The sequence below is a fragment of the Rhamphochromis longiceps genome, linkage group LG5, assembly GCF_057381845.1.
Source record: "Rhamphochromis longiceps isolate RC_006_pf linkage group LG5, R_longiceps_female_GT1.1, whole genome shotgun sequence".
In the NCBI taxonomy this organism is placed as follows: domain Eukaryota; kingdom Metazoa; phylum Chordata; class Actinopteri; order Cichliformes; family Cichlidae; genus Rhamphochromis; species Rhamphochromis longiceps.
In genome coordinates, this window is record NC_140561.1 from 17263269 (window position 1) to 17288245 (window position 24977).

At 40.4% G+C, this 24977-nt stretch overlaps 2 protein-coding genes across 7 annotated transcripts in view; both read left to right on the plus strand.

The window, feature by feature from the left end:
* kif21b (kinesin family member 21B) overlaps nt 1–6865 on the plus strand; it is a 66997-nt gene extending 60132 nt beyond the window's left edge. For 5 of the 6 annotated variants that reach the window (XM_085406193.1, XM_085406192.1, XM_085406191.1 and 2 more), the window contains 2 exons: nt 98–234; nt 2519–6865. In XM_085406193.1, the coding sequence (XP_085262319.1) occupies nt 98–197 (100 nt within the window). In that variant the 3' untranslated portion in view covers nt 198–234; nt 2519–6865. The remainder of the gene's footprint in view (nt 1–97; nt 235–2518) is intronic. The other variant, XM_085406195.1, reaches the window with a different exon arrangement.
* Nucleotides 6866–19596: 12731 nt separating this feature from the next.
* Nucleotides 19597–24977, plus strand: part of cpne5b (copine Vb) — a 158031-nt gene continuing 152650 nt past the window's right edge. The window contains exons 1-2 of the mRNA XM_085406201.1: nt 19597–19896; nt 20041–20313. Coding sequence (XP_085262327.1) covers nt 20195–20313 — 119 coding nt within the window. The 5' untranslated portion in view covers nt 19597–19896; nt 20041–20194. The remainder of the gene's footprint in view (nt 19897–20040; nt 20314–24977) is intronic.

The following is a 24977-nucleotide window of genomic DNA, read 5'->3' on the forward strand; positions in this document are numbered from 1 at the left end:
GTTTGGTCTCTCAAACCGCCTTCCTCCTCTCCTCCCTTGTTCTTCACCCCTTCCCTTCCTCCTGCCCCTCTGCTTTCCCCCGTTCTGTCAAACCCAGTGACTGCAGGGTGAAGCTGTGGAACTATGTGCCAGGCTTGACCCCGTGTCTTCCTCGACGGGTCCTGGCCATCAAGGGCCGAGCCACCAGCCTCCCATGATTGCCTGTTCTCTGCTCACCAATCCTTCCCTCCTCTGGTATCGTCTTAACTTACTTCCTCTTTCTTCTCCTTGCCTTTTTTCTTTTCCCTACTATGAATTTTCTTACGTGGGTGACACAAGTTTGTATCTCTTTGCTTTTCTCTTTTTTCTATTTATTTATTTTTTTGTTGGTGTGTTTGTTGTGCCGGTCTGTTTGGCTCAGTTTGTAATCTGTTCGTGGTTAATGGTTTGATTGCGGACCCCTTCTTCCACAAAGACAAACAGCTTCTTCTCGACTGGAAGCAGCTCACAGCTCTGTTCTGAATCTGTCATTTGTGTGTGTGTGTGTGTGTGTGTGTGTGTGTGTGTGCGCGTGTGTGTGTGTGTGCAGATGTATTCTGTCTGTGCGTGCTGGACTATTAAAAATGACTATTTTGACATTTAGTTACATAGTTGCTTTAGTGAGATTTGAAGATGTGAAAATCAATGCCACCGTATATTTGTTTAATCAATAATGGGCAGTATTTCTGCCGGTGTTCAGCAAACATGGCTGTCTTCAGGGTCCGTCCAGGCTGCGGGGGAGATTTTAAGATGAGAATTGTTTTATTTATTTAGATATAAGCTGCAACTGTGAGTGTATTCATAAAGAGGTAAAAGAGAACAAGGGAAATGGTATAGTTGTTCAACTTGAGACTTCCTTTGATGACAGCAAGCTGAGCCGAAGATGGTAAGATTTTCATTTAGCGTGAGCAGGATGGACAGGATTAGGCTGAGCAGTATGGAGATAGAGTTAGAGACTCAAGGCTGGTTTTGACATGTGCAGTGGAGGGATAGTGGATATATTGGACCAAGGATGCTGAATATAGAGTTGCCATGTTGGAGAAAAAGAGGAAGATTACAGAGGAGGTTCATGTATGTAGTTAAGGACGACATGGAGAGGGTTGAAGTGGCAGAAGAGGATGCTAGAGAAAAGGTGAGATGGCAGTAGACAATCTCCTGTGGCGGAGCAGTCAAAAGAAGAAGAAGAAGACCTTTAGTTATTGAGTTTATATCCCTTGCAGAAACCCTGCAATTAAGATAAGTTAACTAATTGGTGCTGGTTGGTGGTTTTTGGTGCCTTTGGGCTAAGCTGGGTTCTGGCTTTCTGGCTACAGATATTTAGTGCAGTCTTGTGACTGAAGACGTCCTATTTCATAGAAGTGTTTGAGAAAATCACCCTGAGGCTAAAGTGATCTCAGTCATCAGTGAACACTTCCATAATGATCCCTCAATCTATACCTGCATATTCCTTTTGTGAGCTACAACCTCAGAGTAGAAAATAAAAATAAAACAGGCTTTAGCTTGGAAAAAGCTCCATGTAGTGTAACTAAATTCATCCCATGATTCGCTAGATTATAGCAGCAGTAACTGTATGACTTTATCAGTCTTTTGCAACACTTTTATTCTTTTCTTTTTCAGCCTTTCTGTTGTAGATTTGCTGCGGTGCTTGAGGCCATCTGTCGCACACAGGGATGTCCACTCCTGGGAAGATTGGCGCTCTGTTAACACACCAGAAAACTGCCAAAGTTTCTGCTTTTATAGGAGTGCTCACACTTGCTCATGATCAATTAAACCAAGTGAATTGATTAGCAGTACCTGATTTCTATTTGCCTTCTTAAGTCCTGTGGAAGCAGTAAGGCTGTAGTTAATGCTGTGAAAAAAGAAATGATCAAGTCAACACTTCAAAAACGCTACTTTGTGACCAGTGGGTGACATCACAGCACTACGTCCATCTTATGTATACCGTCTATAGCTTAAAAAATCCACCCAGTCTCTTTCGCTTACCTTTACCAGGGTTGCGCGAGAGGCTGAAGCCTGCTGCCATGGAGCGAGCAGCGGGGTAGACTTTGGACAGTCTTATGAGCAACATATGTGTGTAGTGTTAATTGAAACTGCGATGTTGTTCTGTGCGTTACCCAATTGACTAATACAAAGTGGACCTGAACGGTGAGAATGAGCAAGCGGAACTGTGAAAATGAATCTGCACGGTTAGCAGAGTAACAGTGATGCTGTGGGCGGGTTAATTGGATTTACTTGTTGCAGAGTTATGAACCTGCTCCTAAACTTTAGGTTGGAGAGGTGTTTTTACTATGACACCATGTGGAAGGGTCTTTAATGAAGTCTGTGTGTGTGTGTTCGAAGTGCTCTTTGAAGTTCGTGTCTTTGTGTTGTGTCTGATGTACAATGACTTGTTTTGAAAGCAGGAGTGCCTGATTGATGTTCTGTTATTTTCTCCCCTTTGTTGTGTTCGCCTTGATTTTCGACTGCTCATCATCCCACCTCTCTGTCTCTTCATCTCCAGCGACAAGACGGTGAAGATCTGGCTGTCAAAGGTGTGGAGGAAGAGGTGAGAACCGGCGGGACGGCGGTTCCTTTGTCAGCCATTTTTCCACAACTTGAGCCACTGATCTGTGACCTGCTCGCTTCTACCACAGAAATGTGACACTGAAATCACAGTTTCCAAGGCGATCGGAGTGTCTTTTTTTGTCCTTCTTTGTCACAAGGCAACACGACAAAGCCGAGGTGAAATATGTAGTCAAAAGAAAAAGTCTTTGCCTTTCAGATTGTTTTTTACTGCCAATTTGAAAGTGCCATTCAAATGTGGTGCTACTTGGAAAAGATAAACAGCATCGTGCCTGGCTGTGTGTCTGCATCAGGCAAAAAGGGATTCTCTCCTGACATGAAAACTACTGCAACTTGGTGTCAAATAAATGAAAAAGTGTCCTTCTGTTCCTTCAAACAGTGAGCTGGACCTGCTCAGAGACATGTGTATTCATGCATCTGTTGTTTGAAAATTAAGACACAGCCTGAATTTAAAAAAAAAAAAAAAAACCCAAGAGGGACGCTAAAGAACTGAGACCTGTGTTCATCCATTCGGGAGCGTTGTGGCTGTTAGGACGCTGAACACAAGTGGACAATCATACTGTGTGTTCACAGCAGTGGATCAACAGACTATCTTGGAAATACCATCACTTAGTCTTCTGCTTTTGACTGTGTTTTCTCCCTTTACGATCAACTTCCTCTCACTATCTTAGTGGAACTTTATTGTTTTTCATTTTTGTAATATCTTGTGTTAATTTATTATTTTCCCTACCTCAGTTGTTTTGGACTTACAGTATGAGGTGGGAGTGAACATTTTTACGGGTCTCCGTGTACAAAAACACCTGGTGCTCCACATATTGAAGTCTTTTTTTCTTTAATGCTCTGAGTAGCTCCTGGTCTCTGTGTGGATTTGTCCTCTGTGGGCCTCGGGTTATCAGACTGTCTGGCTGCTGACCTTGCAAATAGGAAACACGTCCAGTAGCACAACCGAGGTAGCACTGGTCCTGGAGGACCCGAACAGACTTTATTATCTGCTCTGTGAAGTGCTAACTGCGGCAAAAATAAGAAACACCCCTGCAGATGCACACGACACAAACAGAAGACGCTCCTCACACGTTCTTGAGTGCCGCATCGAGGGCAGAGAGCCAGATCATTATCCAAACCAACCGTCAGTGTGTGTGGCTCATACCTGCCATTTATCCTCGACGCAAAGCATAATAGGAGCGCTACTCGTTTCCCCCGGCCTTTTTTCCTGCTCCACTCTGATCTTTGAGGTTAGTAAGAGTGTCAGACTGACCAGCCTTACTGAGGAGTCCACCTCTTTCCCAGCTACTTCTCCAGGAAGCCAATTTAATTAGAGGTCTCGCAGCTCTCACCAGCTTTTCAGGCAAGATTACTTGGGTGAAAGTAGGTCATAACTGAGAGGGATTTATTATTAACATCCCAATTTTCTTCCACCCACTATTTGCTGCTATACTTACAGACAGGAATAAACTTCCTATACCTGTGCACTGATGTACAAATCTGTTTATGTGGCAGATTATGTGTGTCGGCAGCACATACATATGCACAAACTGTGGACACACACAAATAGACAATTTCAGAGGATGTTTCGGTTATCCATCTTGCCTGATAGGTCCTGGCGTCCCTCACTGTGTTGATTTAGTGTCTCTTTAATGAAACGGATTCAGCACTGCCATGTTCCACTGAGACAAACGTACACGTCCATACATGTCGACGGGTGACAGCGACTCTTTAAAGTAATTTAAAAATCTCCTTTGTTTTTTTTTGTCTGACACCTTAAAATGGCAAGCATTCACATCTGTTTATTAACTTTTCCTGTACTGCTCCAAAATGACAAGAGCTTCTTTTAACACATAGATGTCTTACCGTTCAATTACAAAAAAACAGCAACACACAATTCACACTCTCTTAGTATTACAGCTAAGCTTCATTCAGTTAGGCAATATCACTCGGTTTGTTAAAAAAATAATATATTGGTGATTTAGTGCACTTTTCCTTATAAAAGACCCAGAGACATACAGTATGTAGTTGAGTTAAGTGATGCTGGGATCATAAAACAGTGTTCACGTTCAAAAGTGTGCTGAGAGTATGAAGTGCTTTCAGCAGGCTTTCTATCAACTCTGCTCTGATACGTGAGTATGTTCTGCTGCTGTTTCATGTGTCCAACATGAGTTTGAAGCTGCTTCCACTCCAAAAACAGTGACATGCAGAAGTTTGAGCACCCCCTTTAAAAATGTCTGTTAGTGCCAATGGCTTGGCAAGTAATGTTTGTAAAATTTTTATTTTAGCGTTTTTTTGCAAAAAAAGGTTTCCCCAGCCACTGGCTTAAACATAAGACCAAAGCTCGATTTATTGACTTAAGTATTTATTTTTTTCATCCAACCAACTGAGCACTCAAAGCTTTTTCTACAAGTTTCATTCAGAAAATTCACTTTCTACCACTGACACAGAGTCGCACTCCAGTGGCACATTGTGGCTAACTTCAGTATCTTGGCCAGGGTTTTCCCGGCACGTGGACTGAAGGAGTCAGGGATCGAGCCACTGACTTTCTGATTGGTAGACAGCCCACTTTACCACCTGAACTCTCCCCAGACGTCTTTATACACTGTGACCGCAAACTTCTGTTCTGACTTCATCGGTCCACCAGACTTCTCTTTAGGATTTCTAGACCTCAACTTAACCATCCATCGTTCCTTTTAACCACCATCTCTCATTTATGTTTACTAACTGACCGCCTCCTCAAAAACACTTTCCTATCTTCTTATAGCTGTTGCTGTGTGGGCATCAATTATTTACATTTTTAGAGTGCTAGGCAGCTGCTGAAGGAGGACAGTGACTGCTCTAGTGTTGGAGCATGAGTATTTGCAAAGCCTTTAATAATTTGCATCATCATCAAGCCACGGCCCAAACGACAGAACTAAGGTCTGAGATCTCAGATCTCTTGGGATGCTCAAACTTTTGCGTGCCACTGTATCGGGGTTTTGGAGTTCTTTTTTTTAGGTGGGGAGGTTGTAATGAATGCAAACATTTTTATGGGGTCAGTATGATGAAGCATTCTTGGGTGTTATTTTTGCTATGATTAGAAACTCAGGTAAAGGTTGAAGGATAATATTAGTCATAACTTGACCCTGTGAATTTAGCTGGCTTTTTGAATCAAACAAATGCCTTGTTTGACAGATTTTTTTACTTTGAGAAAAATGGTACTGTCAGTCTGTAAAATAGCCATTTTCATGTTTTGATTTTGCATCTGATTCCCTTTACTTGTTATCTTTGTACTGTGCTTTTGTGTACAGAGCGTACACAGTTAAGATAGCATCTTCCCAATTTGGCCAAAGAAGAAGATGTGCACTGAATTTTGACCATAAATATGTACAAAATAGGGTATTTGTATAGTAGTTTGAATATAAAACTGGACTGAGTGTTGAAAAATGTGATCAGTGGGGTAATTAAACTCCCAAACTAACAAGTTGTATACTTTGACTCCACCGTACACTATGTATTTATCTGTGCCAATTAGCCAAACTGACCCTGCTCACCAGGTTGGTGATGTGTTTCACATGGTAATAATGCTGAGAAAGGATTTAGCTCTTTTTTCAAAACATCTCCATATTTCTATTTAATGCTAGGATCTTGTAGTTCTGTAGCTTTAGGCACTCTCTGTGGTGCCCTGTGCTTGTACATTTTCTGAACGATGCAGATGGTGCTGATCAGAAGTCCAGAAACACCTTTGGGGGGGAGGGGTAATTTAAATGATGTACACCTGAATCAAAATCTCCTAAATGTCTGAATTTGGACTTGTTGACTGTTAATGCGTCACGCAAAAGATGCAATACAAAAATGATGACTCTGCATAAAATCTACTCAGAGAGTTATTATAAACATGCAGAAGCAATAAACTATCATCTGACCTTGGATCAGCCCAACCTTGAGTTGCCCCAAACTCTGAGACTTGTACTTCAGCATCACTTCATTACTTGACGATGTGTAAATAGTTGTGCCAATTCCTTTTCACGTATTACAGAGGAGATGCCGTTGAGATTAAGTGTCGCTCCTTTCTCATTGGCTGACTTCAGCTGAATCTCTGATAGCTAGATTTAGTCATACTTTGAAAATGAACACAAGGCTGTTTTGCAGCTATGTAATTAAGCCATGTTTTAGACTCAGTTTACAAAGAAAAGCTCCAGCCATGAAAAACATACTGAAAAGAGGACATCCATTTAGATCTGTAGTAGGAGTAGAAATGAGTAATAATAATGTTTCTGCTGATATATTATGTAAGATAATAATTCAGTCATAAAAAAGACAGATCCCTGTTGTCCCTTTTTTTTATAATCATGGGAAGAAGAAGTTGTAGATTTTTATAGCTCCAGCTGATATGTTGCTTAATCTGTAAAACCCATTAATCTGTAATCAATAGGAATCTTCCTAAAGACTAATTTTGCTAGTAAGTTAGATGAGATAAAATAATAACATTGGCCAGACATATTTTGTGTGGAGCTATATGAAACCGTTAATCATGTTTAATTGTTATCAGTTAGTATTTTAAATTTACTTATCTGTATAGCACTTTCTGCCATGTATAATGTTGCAAAAACAAAAAGTATTTTGCAGTGGTGGCTAACCTTTGGCTAACCTTAGCAGGGCTAGCTACAGTAGCGTTGGGCTCTTCCTAGCGTCCACATTCCAGTGCACAGTATCGTTGCACATCACGTCAGATGCCTGGTTACTTTCCAGTTTATCCTGACAAAGCTGACATACAGTCTCTCTTAATTTAGTTTTTTAAAATTCTGCACAACAGCACTGGCTAGCATGGTTAGCACCAGATGCCACGGTGGCGCAGCAAGTTCTTTGAACCAGTTATTGCCGTTGTACATGAAGAAAAAAAGGACAATACATTTAACTGACTAGCACTTCTAGCACTGATTAGCAAGAGCAGCAATATTTAAATGTCTAGTCGACTAGTTGCACATCTTGTTAAACATTAAATATCCAAAAGCAGCACCCCCAGTGTTAGTTAAAAAAGCAAAGCTGCGAACAACAAAACAAGCGCTCACACAACCATTTGCTGAGCCCCACTACAAGTTAGTGTTGGTACATGTTCACAGTTTATGTTGATAGCTGTGGAAATCCACAGCTATATATAAGGACATACTTGGACAGGCGTCACAGTGGTTTGATTTATTTTTATCTATTCTTGCAAGGTCATTTTCTTTTGCTGCAGAAAATGTAACAAAAACCCAGCGAGCAAATCTGATGCTCTTTAAAACAGGTTTCAGTGCTCATTTCCCTCCAAACCAAATAAAGATGAGGGCAGAGCTGCTTTTGTTACTCCTTGCTCTCATTGCTGTAGTTGTTCCAGTTCTGAACAGGTATTTTTGTAATGTAGCCCTACACAATGTGAAATTGTCATTTGGTTTAGGAAATAATGCTAGGGTACTTCTGTAGGTGGTAAACTGCTTACTTGCTACTGTCATTTACTTCTGTAAAGGATAAAATAGACAGTGCTACTATTATTATCTCTTTACACAGGATATTGATCACAGTAGAGGCCCGTTCACAATGTTTTAGCATGTTTACAAATCCAAATTCGCTTTTTCTTATTACATTTTTGAAACTATGACTTGGTCTGTTGCTGTTTTGGTGGTGGGGCTTAGCAAATGGTGAATTGACTGAATACAAAATATAAATCTATTCGTTTTCACAGGCAAGAAAATTCAACATAGGACTACAGAACAGATTGGAGAGTCAAGCTGCCAGTCAGACCAATCGTGTGATTACCACCTTTAGCCCTTTGTTTCCAGCCCAGCCGTCTTATGACTGTATGGGGGGGAAAAAAACTCAAGTAGTCAGTCTCTCAGCATTAGCCTCATGCCTCATCCAACAGGCCTTACTGCCTTATCAAACAGAAGGTGCACGTAGGACATTGATAATCATTCGCCAAATATCCTGAATCTCTGATGACTGTAGATTGTCCTACAGATTGTGGAATTCTGTTCTTAGTGAGTCACCGTCTCTGCTTGCTTTATCATTATGGCTGAAAAAGACTTTCAACTTTGCCTCAGGCTGCTGAGAGGATAGGATCGTGTCTAGGCACAATCAAGAGGGCACTTTACGGCTCTGCTGCTTGTCAGTGAATCTCTATCACACACCAACACACGTCTCCTCTGCAGCGGCTCGAGTGCTTTTTTTCTCCTGGTGTGTGTAGCATGGTAACACAATATGTGGCAGTATCTGTGAAAAATGTACTTATGGGACATTCATGCAGGGTCAAAGGTCATGTGTGCCTTTTATTGCACAGACTACTCCCTCTTAAATGACTGTAAATATCTGTACTTTTTTTTTTTATATATATATATATGATAATGTGCATGCAACCAACCCATGTAAAATAAGTTTGAACTGTAAATAATGTAAATAAATATTTAAAGAAGGATCCAGTGTTTCCTCAAGACAATAAATCAGTTCAAAACAAGTGCATTTTGTGGTTTTGAATTCAATGCGATGTAATGTTTGTGCATCCGGCTCAGATCTTTTAGACTTCTTCTGTACGCATTTTGAGTAGTTTTTCAAGCAAAATGTCATCAACATTCACTGATTTTAGCCCTTTAAATGTAAGAATATGCGGATTATGTGGTATTCCTGTACCAGATATATCTCACTAAGCTTGACGAATGAGTAATGAGCATTCTTCAAAGGATAATTTAAATAAAGGTTACCAAAGCTCTATTGTGGATCATAAAGAAATATCAAAAGTCCCTTTGGAGAAGATGAAACTCATTATCAGACATTTAGTTTTGTTATTAGTTATCGTATTTGCCCAGCTTTCTAACTTCTTAGCTCTCGAATCTGTCTGATATGAAAGACCAAAGGATCTCTTACGTTGCAGATGGGAGAGGAGTTATGATCATTCAGTACAAACAGACCAACAGGTTGTAGACGATGAAATGTAGACATGGGAGGGCATGTTTTTCAACTAGATTCATTTCTTTCTACTTCAGGGATAGAGATGCATTTCCAAAACTCATAAATCTTCATTTCCTTTGCAAACTCTGATCATTAACTTGTGTCGGGCTGCGCCTAGCCCAGCCGCGATGGGAGACACAAGCACTGTGATGTATGATGGCCATTAACGCCTCAGAGGAGGCAGAAACCATTTGACGATGCCAGTCACAAACAAATAAACATCCATACACAAACCCTGTCACATCCCAGCTGCATGTGCTCCATCTGCTCTCTTCATACAGCAAACTGCTGAAATTTCATTTGAATGCCTCCGTCTGTTTCATTACACTTCAACGTTCCAGTAAGTCTGTTTTCACTAGCTGATCCATCAGTTTCTGTCCTACAATATTCATCACCTTGTAACTAAAAAACACAATATGAAACTCAGCCAAATACCCCGAGAGTGTAGCTGTGTTCTATATTCAGAGTGTACTGGTAGGTAAAACAAAATGAAAGTTTCCAGTATCACAGTAACCTTGGGTTTTTGCAATAATGGCAGTGTCAGTGGGCCACTTGGCTGGTCTGTCACTTTCCACAGTTTGCAGAAAGAAATCTGTGGGCGTTGCAGACATTCTCAGTTCAACTCTTTGATTTTTACAGTAAGGAAATACCTGCAGAACTACTGATATTCCTGTCAGCTTTAACATTTTCTGCTTGTGTTACAAAACCTTTAAACACCTAAAACTCTGACTGATGCTGTCTTTATTTTCACAGGTGAGCCTCACAGTACCAGCAGCAGTAGTTGCGCAGTCCAACTCCCCATATCTTAAAAGGGATTTAAATTAAAGGCTCATACATGAGTACTGTTCACCTGCCAAAACACAGCTTGATGCTGCCTGTTAGCATAGACATAGTGGATAATTTAGCTAAAGACCCAGACATTTTCCTTGGTAATCAGTGGAAACCAAAACAGAGCCCAAACTGAATATGCCTGAAGTTCAAAGCTAATGTATGATACACATTCACCAGCATGAAAGGTGCTTTTGTTTCAGTTTTAATAATAAATAGAACTAAAATTGACATTGTCGCAACTGCTCAGTGTGTTATGAGCTGCCACTTATGAAGCACACACACTTTTCCAACTGAATTCTTAAAACCTTACTTTATATGACTGATCCTAAATGGACAATAACAGAAATGACACTTTATTATATAATTTATTAGATTCCCCCCCTTTTTGATGATAATGCAAGCGAGGAGGAGCGACATTATGGAAACGAGCCCAACTGTGGAAAAGGATTAAGACTGAGACAGAAGATGAAACACAAAAAAGAAAGGAGTTTGGTTTTGGGTGCTGGCTGGGGAAGAAGAAGAATCATGTTGAGGGGGGGAGGGGTTACAATAAATGGGAAGCTGCAGGCTTATTATTTTAAATAAAATGAAGACGCAGTAGGAAGCACCTCCAGTGTGACATTAAGGGAGGTAAACTGAGAACATGCTCCACACATATTGAATAGGGAACTGAACAAATGTGTGGAGCGCAAAAGCTGAACAATTTGCTAATGCTATACCTTGAAAGAACATATATACGGATAATAACTGTGGAATTAGAGCCTTTATAGCGAATGATTGACACTTTAGGTTAGAACCTTATTCACTCTACATAAATTCACACTTAGGAAGAGAAATAAGTGAGAGGTACTCTGAGAGACAGTCGTGAACTGAGGATATTAGCGCTGAAGAACTAATAAACTTCTTTTTCTGCAAAAAAACAAACCACTGTTTTTCACTCAAACAGCAAGCATTTGCACATTTGTGCACCCACTGAGCACAGCCTTGGACTATCACCCATATACCACAGTCTAATCCCATTATGCACTCTCTCTTTGAGTCCGGGTTTACGCACACCCCGACGCTCTGTGGTACCAGGCTTATTCACATCAGAGGGACACTCAGTCATTCATGAACACAGACGGAAAAAGCACAGTGCTGATTTAATAATTATGTTTAGTGGGAGCTTTTGTGAAACACTGTTCAGCTCTGTTCAACACTGAGCAGCTCCTTCAGTGGGAGACTGCGGCACCCACGGTGTGGGATGGAGAGATTTCGCAGGTCTTTCCTCCCCACTGCTGTCAGACTCCACAACAAAGACTTTAACTGAACAAACACACACATCCACACATGTGCAATAACACTAAGTGCAATAATCTTTTCTGGCATCGTTGTATTTTTACTCAGTTGTATATAGCATTCGTATTCTATTTTTATCTTATTGTATATTTTTATTCTATTTTATTCTACTGTATATAGTATATTATTTTATTCTATTCTGTACAGCTGTGTACTGTATTTATTCTTATTGTATTCTAATTTTTGCGTCATAACTTTTGCACTGTCCACTTCCTGCTGTGACAAAACAAATTTCCCACGTGTGGGACTAATAAAGGTTATCTTATCTTATCTTATCTTATCTTATCTTATCTTATCTTATGAGTGTATAATATACTGAATACTTAATTAATTGACAGATTAGTCATATTCAAGTAGGCAGGTTCACTAGAAATGACTCAGCTATAAGGCCAGAGACACATTCAGTGTCACTGTCATAGGTGAAATCCAACGCTTTCTTTGTTTGTCACTGACAAACTTTACAGTCCAGAGCTAATTGGCTTCATATTATGACATTAACAATGTAATTATAATTCGGAGATGTTCACTGAATCATTTTCTCAGTTTTAAAGGAACAATTTTTCATTTTGAGAAGTACACTTCTTGCCAAGAGTCGAATAAGAAGATCTGTTCCACACAGGTTCTGATTTCCCTTAGTGGCTGCTGTCCTGAGACCACAGTGCACCTCTACAGTTATACAACAATTACCTCAAACCATTATGATGAGCCCAAACTCCTTTGATGATTTCCCCTTTGCTGTGATGAAGACCTGAAACTATTTTAGAATATGCTATCCTCCTGTCGCCATAATTATCTCCAGTGCGTAACTGTGACCTCTGACTATTTAATTTGGCTAAGATGTGACAGCGCCTGGTGTAATCAGTGCAGCTGAGAATAGAGCACCTCACTGTTAATTCTTCCAACAACCAACAACTAAGTCTTGTAAAATGTGGTAAATAAAAAAAAGTGAGTGGTTGACTGAATCAATTTTAACGTGAAGCATCATGCAACGAAGCAGGCGATGGGTTTAGGGCTAAGGGGGCGCTGGTTTGACTCAGTGTTGAGCAGGTGACGCTCTCCCTCTGCTTTCCTCTTACTGTCTGTCAATAATGTTGAAAAAAGCCAAAAAACCCAACCATGGGTTAAGTTCATGATATCTACAGTACTTGCCATCTTGCCAGTTTCCTTAACTCCATGAGAGACAGGGAAATCAGTATTATGGGCAACTGATTAAGGTTGCTGTGAGCTTTATGACCCTAGCTCCAACTTTTGCTTATTGCATACAATTTAAGTTAATCTGGGGAAAGGATCTCTAACCGGAGCTCCACCATCATTAATTGTTAGATGGCTTGTTATGGAGTCTTAGCATAAAGACCTAGGTTGAATCAGTCCAAAGATACCTTTATGGCTCTCTATTTATCTGTAATGTTGTAAGAAAATGGAAAAAAGAAAGGGAACCCCCCCCAAACGAAACAACAGATTGCACAACATGCTAGCTAGTTTGCCCCGTTCCCATCTTTGTGCTAAACTCACAGGCTGCTGGCTTTAGCTCAGTATTACAAAATATGGAGTTGATCCTCTCATCTAACCTGATCATAAAGGTGTGGAAGTAAGTATGCAACTTATTTGAAAAGTTCCCAGCCAGTAGGTCTAGAAACGATTGATTTCAAGGATAGCTCTGTTTGTGCTGTGCACTATTCTGTATATTTTTTCACTTGGTGAAGTTTTTTTGGATTTAATGTTCCTTTTGTTTGCAATTTTCTCTCTTGTGGCTCTTGAGTCACCCAGCTGAACGTATTTACAACAACATCATCTACATCAAGAATCATAAAATGGGTCACTTTGTGTATGAAAATACAAATACTTTCTCACAGATCATTACAACTGCAGACAAAACAACAGATTTATGACAACAGGTTAAATCACACATAATGTGTTGTGAAATAGCTATTTATTTATAATTTTTTTTCTTTATTTAAATACTTTCCAGTCCCCTTTTGAATCCACTTTCTTGGTATTTCCATGTAATGTGTGTTTCTGCCTCTCACTTTGTCTTCTTCTCTGAGTCTTTTTCTTTTGCTTGCTTTTTTGTGCTGCTTTTCCATGGCAGGAAGTTGTAGGATACCAGAACGGTGAGAAGGTAAGTACCCATGCCAGTGTATCCACCGATTACGAGACACAGCGGCTGTGCCAGCACGAACAGACAGAACACGTTCATCGACGCGTGGTCGGTCAGCTCCACCCGGTCATCCTGCGCGGCCTTCATCACTCCAAAGAAATACATCAGTGCCAGCGCCGGATAAAAGGCCAGTTCCATCACGATGATGAAGATGACGTGGTGCCTTTGGATTTAACGTGCATAGTATTTAAAAGTAGTTTGTAAAAATCCACTGACTTATTGAGTATTTTCAGAGACACACTCACCCTCATGAAATACGCTCTCTCCCAGACAGAAATCCCTCTCAAGTGTGAAAGAGGCTGTGACAGAAAAACAGACTGGGACCTTTGATCCTTCATCACAACAGTCTTGTCAAACATTAGCCACCTACTTTCTTCCTTATCGGGACACTCGAAGGTTGTTGACATCTCAACGTGATCTGGTGTTTTTAAAAAAAAAAAACACCCTTTTAAATACTCCACCTGACCAACACAGTGTGCTTTCATGAGCATCATCTAAAAAGTTAGCGCGTTCCTCAACAGTTCTTAAAATATGTCAATTTAACTTTCATTTTTTGAGCACATGAATAAGCTGACTTGTGTGAACTGAATGACGTATCATAAATTAATTACGTTATAAAATCTTGAACTTTACTTTTACACAGCATGTCTCATGAAATGTTATTTTTTTAACATCTTTTGTGCTCTGACTTCAAACATACACACAAAAGAAAACTATTCAGTTTGAAAACTATAGACTAAGTTTCAAGAGATCGACATTCGGGGTCAGGAGCACATTCTTTTCCTTTTTTTTTCTAGTGTAGCGTTAGAGAGGAATACTGATACCACTTTAATGTCTGTACACCAAATATGACGCTGCTGCCATTAGTTAGCATAGAAGAAACAGGACTGCCACTTCAGACTTGTGGTGGTAATAACATTTAATTACATGTAATTACAAGGTAATAACCAGGTAATACTTGTATCAACCTTGGTTGTAAGCTGATCCTCTGACTGAAATGTATAAAATGCACAGAACCATTTAGTAACAGTAGTTTGTACTGTAAAGTGTTTGTTTAGGTAGTATAGTAACCTGTCAGGATTACAGAGATAATCTGTGTACAGATGTTTTTACTTAGGACACTATGACCATATTATAATACAGAAATTAAAGCTATTTTATAGCCTTAACTCCCCCCCCCCCCTCCTCCTGCCCCTCCCCCCTTTGTTTGAATGTAATAAAGTAAATATTATATGTTTGATGTTGTGGCTTATTACCTGGAAGCATTTGTGGTAGTTTCTTTGCAACAATAACCATAAAATTGGGGTGAAAAATGCAACTATAGAAAAAGTAATAACAGATTAAACCAAATGCTGGGAGGTATAATGATGACCTGCAAACTATTGTGTTAGTTTTTTCTGTAACAACAATGACTCAGGGCTGGAAATTAAAAAAATGCCCATTCCTATTATATTTCGTGGTAATATTTACTACAATTGAAACCCAAGGACCAGAAAAATATTCTGCATTTGCTAAATGGAAATGCTATAATTTTCAAGTCAAGCATAGGTGCTGTGGTTAGTTTAAGTGACATCACCGGGATGTGCAACTTTGTTTTATTAATGTAGCTCTAAAGGGTGAATGGCAATCTAACTCTTTAAATCATAGTTAACAAATCTGTTAATTAGACACGTTTCTTCTTATATCACTATTAATATAATGCAGTGTTAGCATTACTTAGTCATTTTATTGTGGATACATTTTGCTTTGGCATTCCAGCCATAAAATAAAAAAAGGCTTTTTGAGGGCAGTAAAAGGCTAGATAAATAAGGGCCAATTTTAATGGTGCCAGCTTGTGTGACACAGAGCTGAGCACTCCTTGGATTTTCTTCCCTGTAGAAATTTTGCCTTTAGGGATTTCTTTGCCACTGTGCTCTGTATCATTTTCACTTTATTTTCAGTTTTTAAACTCAGACACCACTTATTAGCAAAGACATAAACCCACTCAACATATGGTTCTCTAGTACAAAAAAAAAAAAAAAGAGCATCCAGGCACCTTCCCATGAGAACTCAGTGATGAACTTTCCCCACAGCAGGAAAACTACTGCATCATTAAAACTTTTGGGTAAGTAGCTGCAAGTCTTCTATCAAGGATTTCATAATTAACTCTAAGAGCTTGTGCGTCTACTGTAGACCTGGAAAAATCAGGTTATTATTATTTTGCCAGTGGCTCTGGCACAGCATGGAGTTCATTGACTTACAAGTACTGCAGGAGCGCACGGGCTGTTAGCCAGCCCATCAGCCACCTATAGGCTGCCATAGTGGCTTCCCACAAATACTGTATATGTGTGTTTCCCTCAGTTTGTCAGTCTTGGAGCAATGATTCATAAAAGCCTTCTTTATGCTGCTTGGCACCTCAGGAGGGATTTGATTTTGGATTAAACCACTGGGCCACAGAGCAGGATTACACTCTGGGAGGGAACATGTGGTCCTTTTGAACTGGGTTTATCAAACCCCCTACTTATCTACAAGGTACAACTGAGTAGACTTGTGTCTTGCAGAGAGGCACACAAAGCCTCAGCACCCATTTTAAATCCAATTTAATCATAATCAGAGGTCATAAGTCAAAACCACAGTATTGATTTAAGCTGCAGCAAATAATTGTTATCGTAATAGTAAAAATAAATAAATAAATCTGAGTTGTGCTAAATTAGAACGACTGTTCCAAATGCTGTTTTGAGCACAGAACTCATAATTTGATTTTGCAGTCTCTCAGCTATGTGGTGATAATTGTGATTTACTTTTGGTACCACTTTAATTCTAAAGGTCCAAATTATCGCCCTGTGGTAGTCAGGATAGGCTCCACCCCCCATGACCTTGTAAAGATTAGCAGATGAAAATGGATGGATGGATGGATGGATGTATGTATGAAGGGTCTACATCAAGTAAATGACACTAAATGCTTCATATAAAAGGTATAATCCCATGTTAAATTTACACTTGATTCTGAAAACTTTGCTTCATTTACAATGACTACATTTCAGATAAAGACATTTAAAAACCCCACTCAAAGCATTTAATTTGAGTGTTATTGAAGCACAGCCATATAAATCAGAATATAACCTTTAAAAGTTTGATTAAATATTTGAACCCTTTTGTTAAAGATGTTACTTAACACTACTTTGTACTAAAATGAAATTAAAGCTTACTGAGTAATAAAAAAAACACTTTCTTTGGGCTCAATAATTAAAACGAATTGAAAAATATTTGTTAACTGGGAGGTATAAGCACAAAATCTTACAGGTCCCAGAGCTTCTTTAATATTATAATTTCAGATGTTGTGTGTTTTTATATTTAATAGCGCTTGAGCATGAAATCATACACACATTTCATTTTAGAGGAGAAAACATTATTTTAGCGCCGTCACAGGCAGGCTGAAAATACTACCTGTACCTCCACCCCTACCTCCACCGCTTAATGGGGCATCCAAAATGTATTACTTTGTAAAATATTCTTTGTTTCTTAAAAAAAAAAAGAAATGTTAAAACCGCAGGTAAAATAGATTAAACGAGTAAACAAATGTGTCCCTACTTCAGGTGGGTAAAAAAAAAAAAAAGCTTCATTTTCTTGACAGGGCATTTGTTTGCTTTTGCATAATTGCTTCCAGAAAGGCGATCTTTTTGGACAGCATGACGCAAGTAAGAATAAACACAGTAATTAGCGTTTAGAAAACTGCAGGAAGCTGAGAAAATAGGACGGAGAAGGAGGAAAAGGGGCATTTGAATCTCCTATGGTGTTATTAATGTCACTGGCAGTACAAAGCATTGACCACCTCCGAGTCCGTGGCAGATGGATGGGAATAGCATTTAAAGAAGATGTGCAGTATTTTAGAGGGTTTTGATCACTCAAGTTGACCCCACAATATTAAGAACTAATGTAGCACAGATAATCAGATATTGCTTTTATATGGCCCAATGAAGAATTTATTTGAAAAAATACGTTTGATGGTATGATATATGATCAGAAATTCATAAAATATATATGTTTTTTTAATTAAATCTGCTAATTTGCAAATGAGAATAACTGTTATTTTTTTCCATCTATCTATTTTCTGTCTGTGATTGATGACTATCACTGACCAGATGCAACAAACACAGAGGTATTTTTCTATTTAACTCATACAGTGATGTGTTTTCTTTCTTTTTTGTCAGTAACCAGGAGGCAAAACATTGCTTGGTTTCAACATCCCCTCCCCCACAGAACACCCTGTGTTTTCAGATCACAGCACATGAAGGGGTGGAAATAGATTTCGTTTTGATATGTGGATTCCCAGTTTTTAAGAATATAAATATGCAAAATATGTCGTATTTCTGAAACGTCTGCCATCCACAGGATAATACTCAAGGCAAAATAGATAGATATTGTGAAGGTCTTCTTCCTCCCCTTCCTGCATCTTCTTTTTTTTGTTTGTTTTTGTCCTCTGGCCCTGATCCTCCCAACCCACTCTGTGGAACATCTGCAATAGCATGCTCACCCACTCTAAACAGCAAACCCTTAAAATACATGAATCATCCTGGAGAGAAAAGGGTGGGTATGTAGATGTGTGTGCCTCTTTATCTCTGCTTATGGGTGACATATGAGAAAATAATTAGTTTTTATACGTGCACGGTGAGCACGTGTAAAAGAACGACTGCATGATTGTATGTGTGTGTGTGTGTGTGTGTGTGTGTGTGTGTGTGTGTGTGTGTGTGTGTGTGTGTGTGTGTGTTCCTGATCCTGAGTTGGAGAGCTGTGTGGGCAGAAGCATCCTGTGCCGGTGTAAATTGATTTCCAGAATCCAGACGCTAGGTGCACTATGCAGGAAAGAGCTGTGTGCTTCTGCACCCATTTATGAAAGGTGGTATAATGGTTTATGGCTGCATGTGTCTCTGTGATGTGTGTGCGAGAGATAGCAATAGGGAAAGGAGAGACAGAGAAATAGACAGAAAAGGTGCAATGACACAGAAAAATCTGATGTCTCTGTTTCCATATTGACCACAAAAGTAACAACTACACTTTTCCAAGTAGGTGAAAAGGGGCTCCTTTCCTGATAATAATGTTTGTTTATTCACAATTTGTGAGAAGAGGACGGACAAATATGTGGAGTGTCAGAACAAGTGAGATAAACAGTGAGGTGATGGAGAGAGACCAGCGCACATGTTGCTTGTATTTAGGAACCATACTTATCCAAAAATGACAAACCCATCACTATCTTGACAGGCAGTGGCATCAGTTTAGCATATTCATTACAATGTGTGTGTGTGTTTTAGCTGCACAACAACAGGCTAATGGGGGGATGGATGATGGCCATTAAATCTTTATGTAACTCCCTCACTCTAATCATCATTGATTTTAAATCAGCCAGCATGAACACTTTTTAATTGGCAGTTCTGACTGTCTGAAAGTGTTGTGTACAAGCCTTCCATCAAAGAAAGATGGGAAACATTTGCACGTTTGACTGTGTAAGCACTTAAAGCTGATCCTGCTGTTTTTCTTTCTTAAAAAAAAATATCTCAATGGTTCACTGTGGTGTTGAATTTCTTTACTGTTTCGCATTCTGTTATGCCTTCTCAAAAGTCCAATATATAAAATGTTCCAATATAAAAAATAAAAAATAGATGACTAAATATTGTGCTCCAGCTTTGCTCTTCAGCCGTCTAAACATGGGTTGTCCCGACCAGCAGGACTGCTTCCAATTTGCATTCAGTCTCACAAGCATCCTTCAGGACAAGCAGCTTTTTGATGCCACGCCTTAGAAAAAGTCCAAAAATACGAAATAACATCAATTAGTCATCTGCTATGACTGACACTGGAGTGCACGCTGAAGAGGAGGCTACACAGGATGTTGCAGGGTGACAACAGCAGCGCCAGTGTACAGGGTTACCAGCACTTGATTGTAATTCCGTGTGGGAGGAGGATGGGTGGGTTTAAGTGTATGTAGTCATTCCTCTTCACACGCTCCGCTGTGCGCACACGGTGAAGACAAAAGCAGAGCGCGGTCCACCTCTCCATGTGACGTCCAGCAGGTCGGTGAAAGCGCAACAGTAATCTCAGAAATCAAGAAAAAAAAATAAGTATTTACGCTGCGCAGAGTTAACCAAGTGCGCCCTTTTCCTTTCCCCCCCCCTGGGTGTTCCCTCACTGGGTACTCTCCTCTCCATCCTCTTCAGCTTCAACATTTGTGAAGTGGCTGCCTCAACCGGTCGGACCGGAGGCCGTCTGGTCTCTGATCTGTTATCAGGCGTCACCGGAGACTCGCTGCGCACCGCCGGCGCCAGGCTGTGCGCCTCTCGGATCACACCCGAGCCACCACGAGCTCTGGCGATGGACATGATGGAAGGAGACGTTATGGACAAGCTGGAAGACACGTCATCGGTGTACGACTTCGACCCGATCACCGGCAACATTCCGGCCACCAAAGTAGAGATCACCGTCTCCTGTAGGTGAGTCGACGCGTCCGCAGAGAGCGGAGAGCGCAGCGGACCACCGGCGGTCAGGAAAGTTCGGTGTTCGGACTGCATGTTAGAGCTGTGCTAGAAAAGTTGTGAAAAGCGCCCCACCCAACTCATCCTATACGTGTAGCTGCAGATTTTGCTGTGCAGACCGTTAGTTTCCATGGTTTGGTTTACAAGGAAAGTTGTTTGTATCATTTTTTTCTACTTAAACTCTCAGTGTACGTGTGTGCATTTATTTGAGAAAAAGTTCCAATTTCCCTTGAACTTTTCAAGTATTTCCAATTTGCCATCAAAAAAAGTGTCTGAAAATGTGCACAACATCACATTATTTCGTTTCCCTGTGTATACATATTCAAGGTTAAATCTGGGAGGAAATCTTTTATGCTGCCAGCTCTTTCTGTTGAAACACTGTTTGAGGACAAAATAATTCCATGTGACATAATACATCACCAAACATGGTAATAATTATATATTAGACAGATCCTTTAATGTGACATCTTTTCAGCCAGAAGCCTCTTTCATGCTGTGCCCATTGTAACCACTGGCTGCTTTCAGAACACTAAAAGCCTCATTCTTACCTCCCCTACACTCTTTAAAAAGTAGTGGATGTTAAAGATTCAAAGCATCACGTTCACACAGCGCCCGTGTCCTTGGCCTCAAGCTTACTCCCATTTTTATTATTTTTCAGTACAAAAGGATTCAGAAAGCCTCTCGGGAAGAGAAATCCACCCTCACCAAATGAATCTCCCTACAGTGCTCGTTCAGTGAGAATAGACAGTCACTCCTCTTCCCATTAGAAGAAGGTTTTAAAGTCAAGGCTTTCAACGTCTTTCACCTCTCAGACACTCCAGTGCTGGCATGTGTGAGCATCTTCGCACACACACACATGCACATACACACTGAACCGCACATGAATGTTTCTGGTCTTTGATGCTGGATTTTGGGTTGGTGAGCCACTGAAGCAGAGTGAGTTTGAGCTATAACAAGCTGCGTGTGCATTATTGATGCGCTTTCTGGCGTTCAGAGAAGCTCGCTGCCACATTATTCGTCTCAGAGTAAAAAAAACAAAAAACCCAAAACATAGCCCTGCTTGGAATTTACTGAATGAACAGCCATTGTGCTGCTGGGCGATGGTGGGGAATCAGCTTAGATGACGAATGGGTAGCAAACTGGTTGCCTACCAATGAAAGACCTGCACGCTCTTGGATTTTGATGTTTCTCAGCCTGTAATGATGAGGCGAATGGAATTATATCATTGCTGATACGCAATTAAGCACCATTCAGGTAAATAATGAGTCCCATTCTGACAAACCCCAGCATATATGCAAATGGTTCCTCTGCATGTGTGTACATTTGTGCTGATGTGTGATTAAAATAAAAAAGAGGGAGAAAACCAAAGCAGTGGTGCACAACCCTCCTGGCAGAAAGAAGAGGAATTTGTTGAGAGGAAATCATTAATTGAAAGGAGAAGGTCGATGCATCTCCCTCCTGCTTCACTGCCACCTTGTTTGTGTCTGTGAGACAGATCGAGAGTTCGAAAAGCTAAGAGTTCATCTTATGTTTGATGTCTTGGTAATTTAGACTTTTATTAAAGGCAGGAAGATGTATAGATGGTCTTTACCTGTACATAAATGGTCTATACTCATACATACTCAAACCAAGCGCTACAAGCTCTCTACTTAAGGGCTTGTCCTTACTGTGATCATGCCACACATAGGAAGAAATGCTAATGAGCTACACACACCTAAGTGCAAAAGGTTGCTCACATAACCCCATAGTAGGGATTTTGCTTTGTAGACTACAATCCCTGCTCTCTGTAATAGCTAACAACAGGCTACTCTATCAGCCACAATTGAAGCAGAGGAAATCAACAGTTAAATCTCTCTGTCACAGTCAAATACTTCTAATATTGCCGACTGCATCTGGGTCCAAGGACTTGCCTGTTAGGACTGAACGATGAGCTACCTGCCGGCTTTCGCAGCAAAGATCTCCTTCACATACTGCTGCACTACGCTCGAAAGTGCATTATGGTACTGTGGATTTCTGATAAGGCCCCATCTGTCAACCAGTGGCTACAGTCTGTGATATGTATCATGCCAATGGAAGCCTTCTCTACAGCACTTAAGGACAAACCTTTCCTTTTCTATCGCATATGGGACCCTTTTTTGGCCCACCTGAACACTCCTTCTGCTCAGAGGTTGAAATCGGGCTTACGGGATTTAGCCTGGCAACAAAGGGATGATTGTTAACCTTTTTCATTGTTTATTAATATTGCTGTTGGCTTTCTCTTTCTGCCTCCCACGTCCTGCTATACATGTAGATGCATCTTTGTCCTGTGTATGTATATGCTGGTGACTGCTGTTTTCCTGCTCTGCAATTAAAAGTTCAAAAAAAAAAAAAAAAATACTTCTAATAACAGTTCAAGGCCTCACAAATCCTCTAAATCCTTTGTACAGATGTTGTGTGACTCAGATTCCTATTGAGGAGATGAGCCTCCCCGTTGGCTCTTCTATGCAGTTCTCCCTTTGTCATTATGTCCGTGCGCGCTCTGAAACCTCGAAACCATGATGATAGTCGTTCCCTCCGGGTTAATACCCCCTATTACAGGCTGCACCCCCTGCTTTTGACATCGTGTTATTATCAGGACCAGTGACAAACAGAGAGCGCTGAGCGGGCACAGGATCAGGGGAAAAGAGGGAAAATGACAAGAATTGAAATGTCTTTAATTCAAGGCAAGGAGAAGCATGAGAGATTTGGGGTGGTAGGACATTTTTGTCATATAAAAGAGATCATCCTTTTCCAATCAGAAGCTCTTCGGAATATTCACCAAATAGATTTAGCTTCTACGACACATCGCTGACAGTCCTTCGGTTATGTCTGTCACCATGCTCGCATTGCTCGCTTACGTTTGATGTGTAACTTGCGGCACATTTGTTTTGTGAGAGAGCCTGGCCTTTGGAAATGAAAGACCGGTGAGACGGTTTGACACGGCAGAAAGAAGAAAAAATATTGGGGGCCAACACTGAACGTGTGGTTTCTCTTAAAATGGTGTTTACACACCCACAGGGATTGCCAGTCAATGGTCATCTTCTGAAGGTCAGTGATGAGAAGAGGGCACAACCTGCACTAGAACAGAAATGCAGTGGAAAAGCTCGGCTTTCATTCAGCCCTTTATTATATCCCTCTTTGCCATTTGCTTCATTTTCTAACTGTCCAGTCAGTTCAACAAAATAAAGCAGTACTTATGCATCTAAGGCCATTTACCAGTGTCCCAGTCAGCTCTGGGGACACTGACTGGCTTGTTTATTGAAGAGCAGGTCTGTCAGCTGCCAAGCGTGATACGGTGAAAAGCAGCAGACTCACCTGGCATGATGTGATGGTGTGTTACAGTGTTGGAGCTTGCATAAACATAAGCTTAGAGTATGAGCTGCATTTCGAAGCTGCCATTGTAGACCAGTGATTGGACCTAGCATTCGTTTTTGCCATTCATTACCATTCAGTAACAGAGAACATGAAGGGCTTTCTAGCACCTCATCTCAATGGCAATCACCTGGCTAACATCATTTGGAGGAGGGCACGAGATAAAAAGCTTCATTATTTAATTCCGATGGTTAGAAGAGCCTGTCAAACCTTTAAAATGCTTTAGTGTTGATAAATTACATTTAGGGTTTTTCAGATATCACCTTTAATCTGTTTTTCAGCAAAAAAAAAAAGATATGCGCTGAGCTTAGGTGATGAAATATTCATACATGAAAGGCACACACAGGGGCACAGTCGGAGCATGCGGTTAAGTTAAAAATTTACTGGAGTCATTTTAAAATGTGAAAGGATGTTAATTTTGGGACAGTTGATAACAATAGAGTTAATAGGGCTCAAAAAGCATTTGATATTTTTTTTGCCTAAATTGAGGATAATTTCAATAATAATGGTTTGAGGAGTTCTAATTTAGAAGTCATACAGGGATGAAAAAATTGAAAAAAAAAAAAAACCCAAACAGCTGGTGCTGTCTTAAAGATGTGCTTAACCAGAGTTTTACAAGGTACTTGCCAGATTACAGTTCTTGCGTAGAGTTAGGCTCCCCGTCTTCTTGTCAGGGAAGATAGTCTTTGCATTTCTGGGATCACTGCAATGCTGTCAAATTAATTTGTAATTTGTGACCCTTCCCGGTTGGCTGGGAAAGTGCCCCAAATGTTTGCACAGCTCTGTACAAGCAAGGGACTGATTAGGGTTAAGAGAAGTGAGGTGTGATTTCTACAGAGCACTGGGTCAAAGTTCACATTGACTGAATGCAGTGCGGAGACCCAATTATACCATTAATGGATCGTCCTTTTCTTCGAGAGCGACTTCTAATCTAAGGGCTTCCCTAAGGCTGAAGATAGATCTTGTAGCTGCTGAATTTTACTTTAATTGGTGGCTTGTGGTAGTGATATAATAATTCTATTCTTGTAGTTAGTGCATAGTTTGCTAACAGGAGGTGGTGGTGGTGGGGTTGACGTGGGATTTCACAGCTTGGTTTTGAGTGCAGGCAGTGGATGTGTTGCGGTGATTAAATTCCTCTGCTAAATGCCTGGATGGTCTGCATTTGCATATAGAAACTTGTACTTATGAGAGCCCTGTTTTAAGCATCTGCTAGCTTCCTTTACAGATCTGGG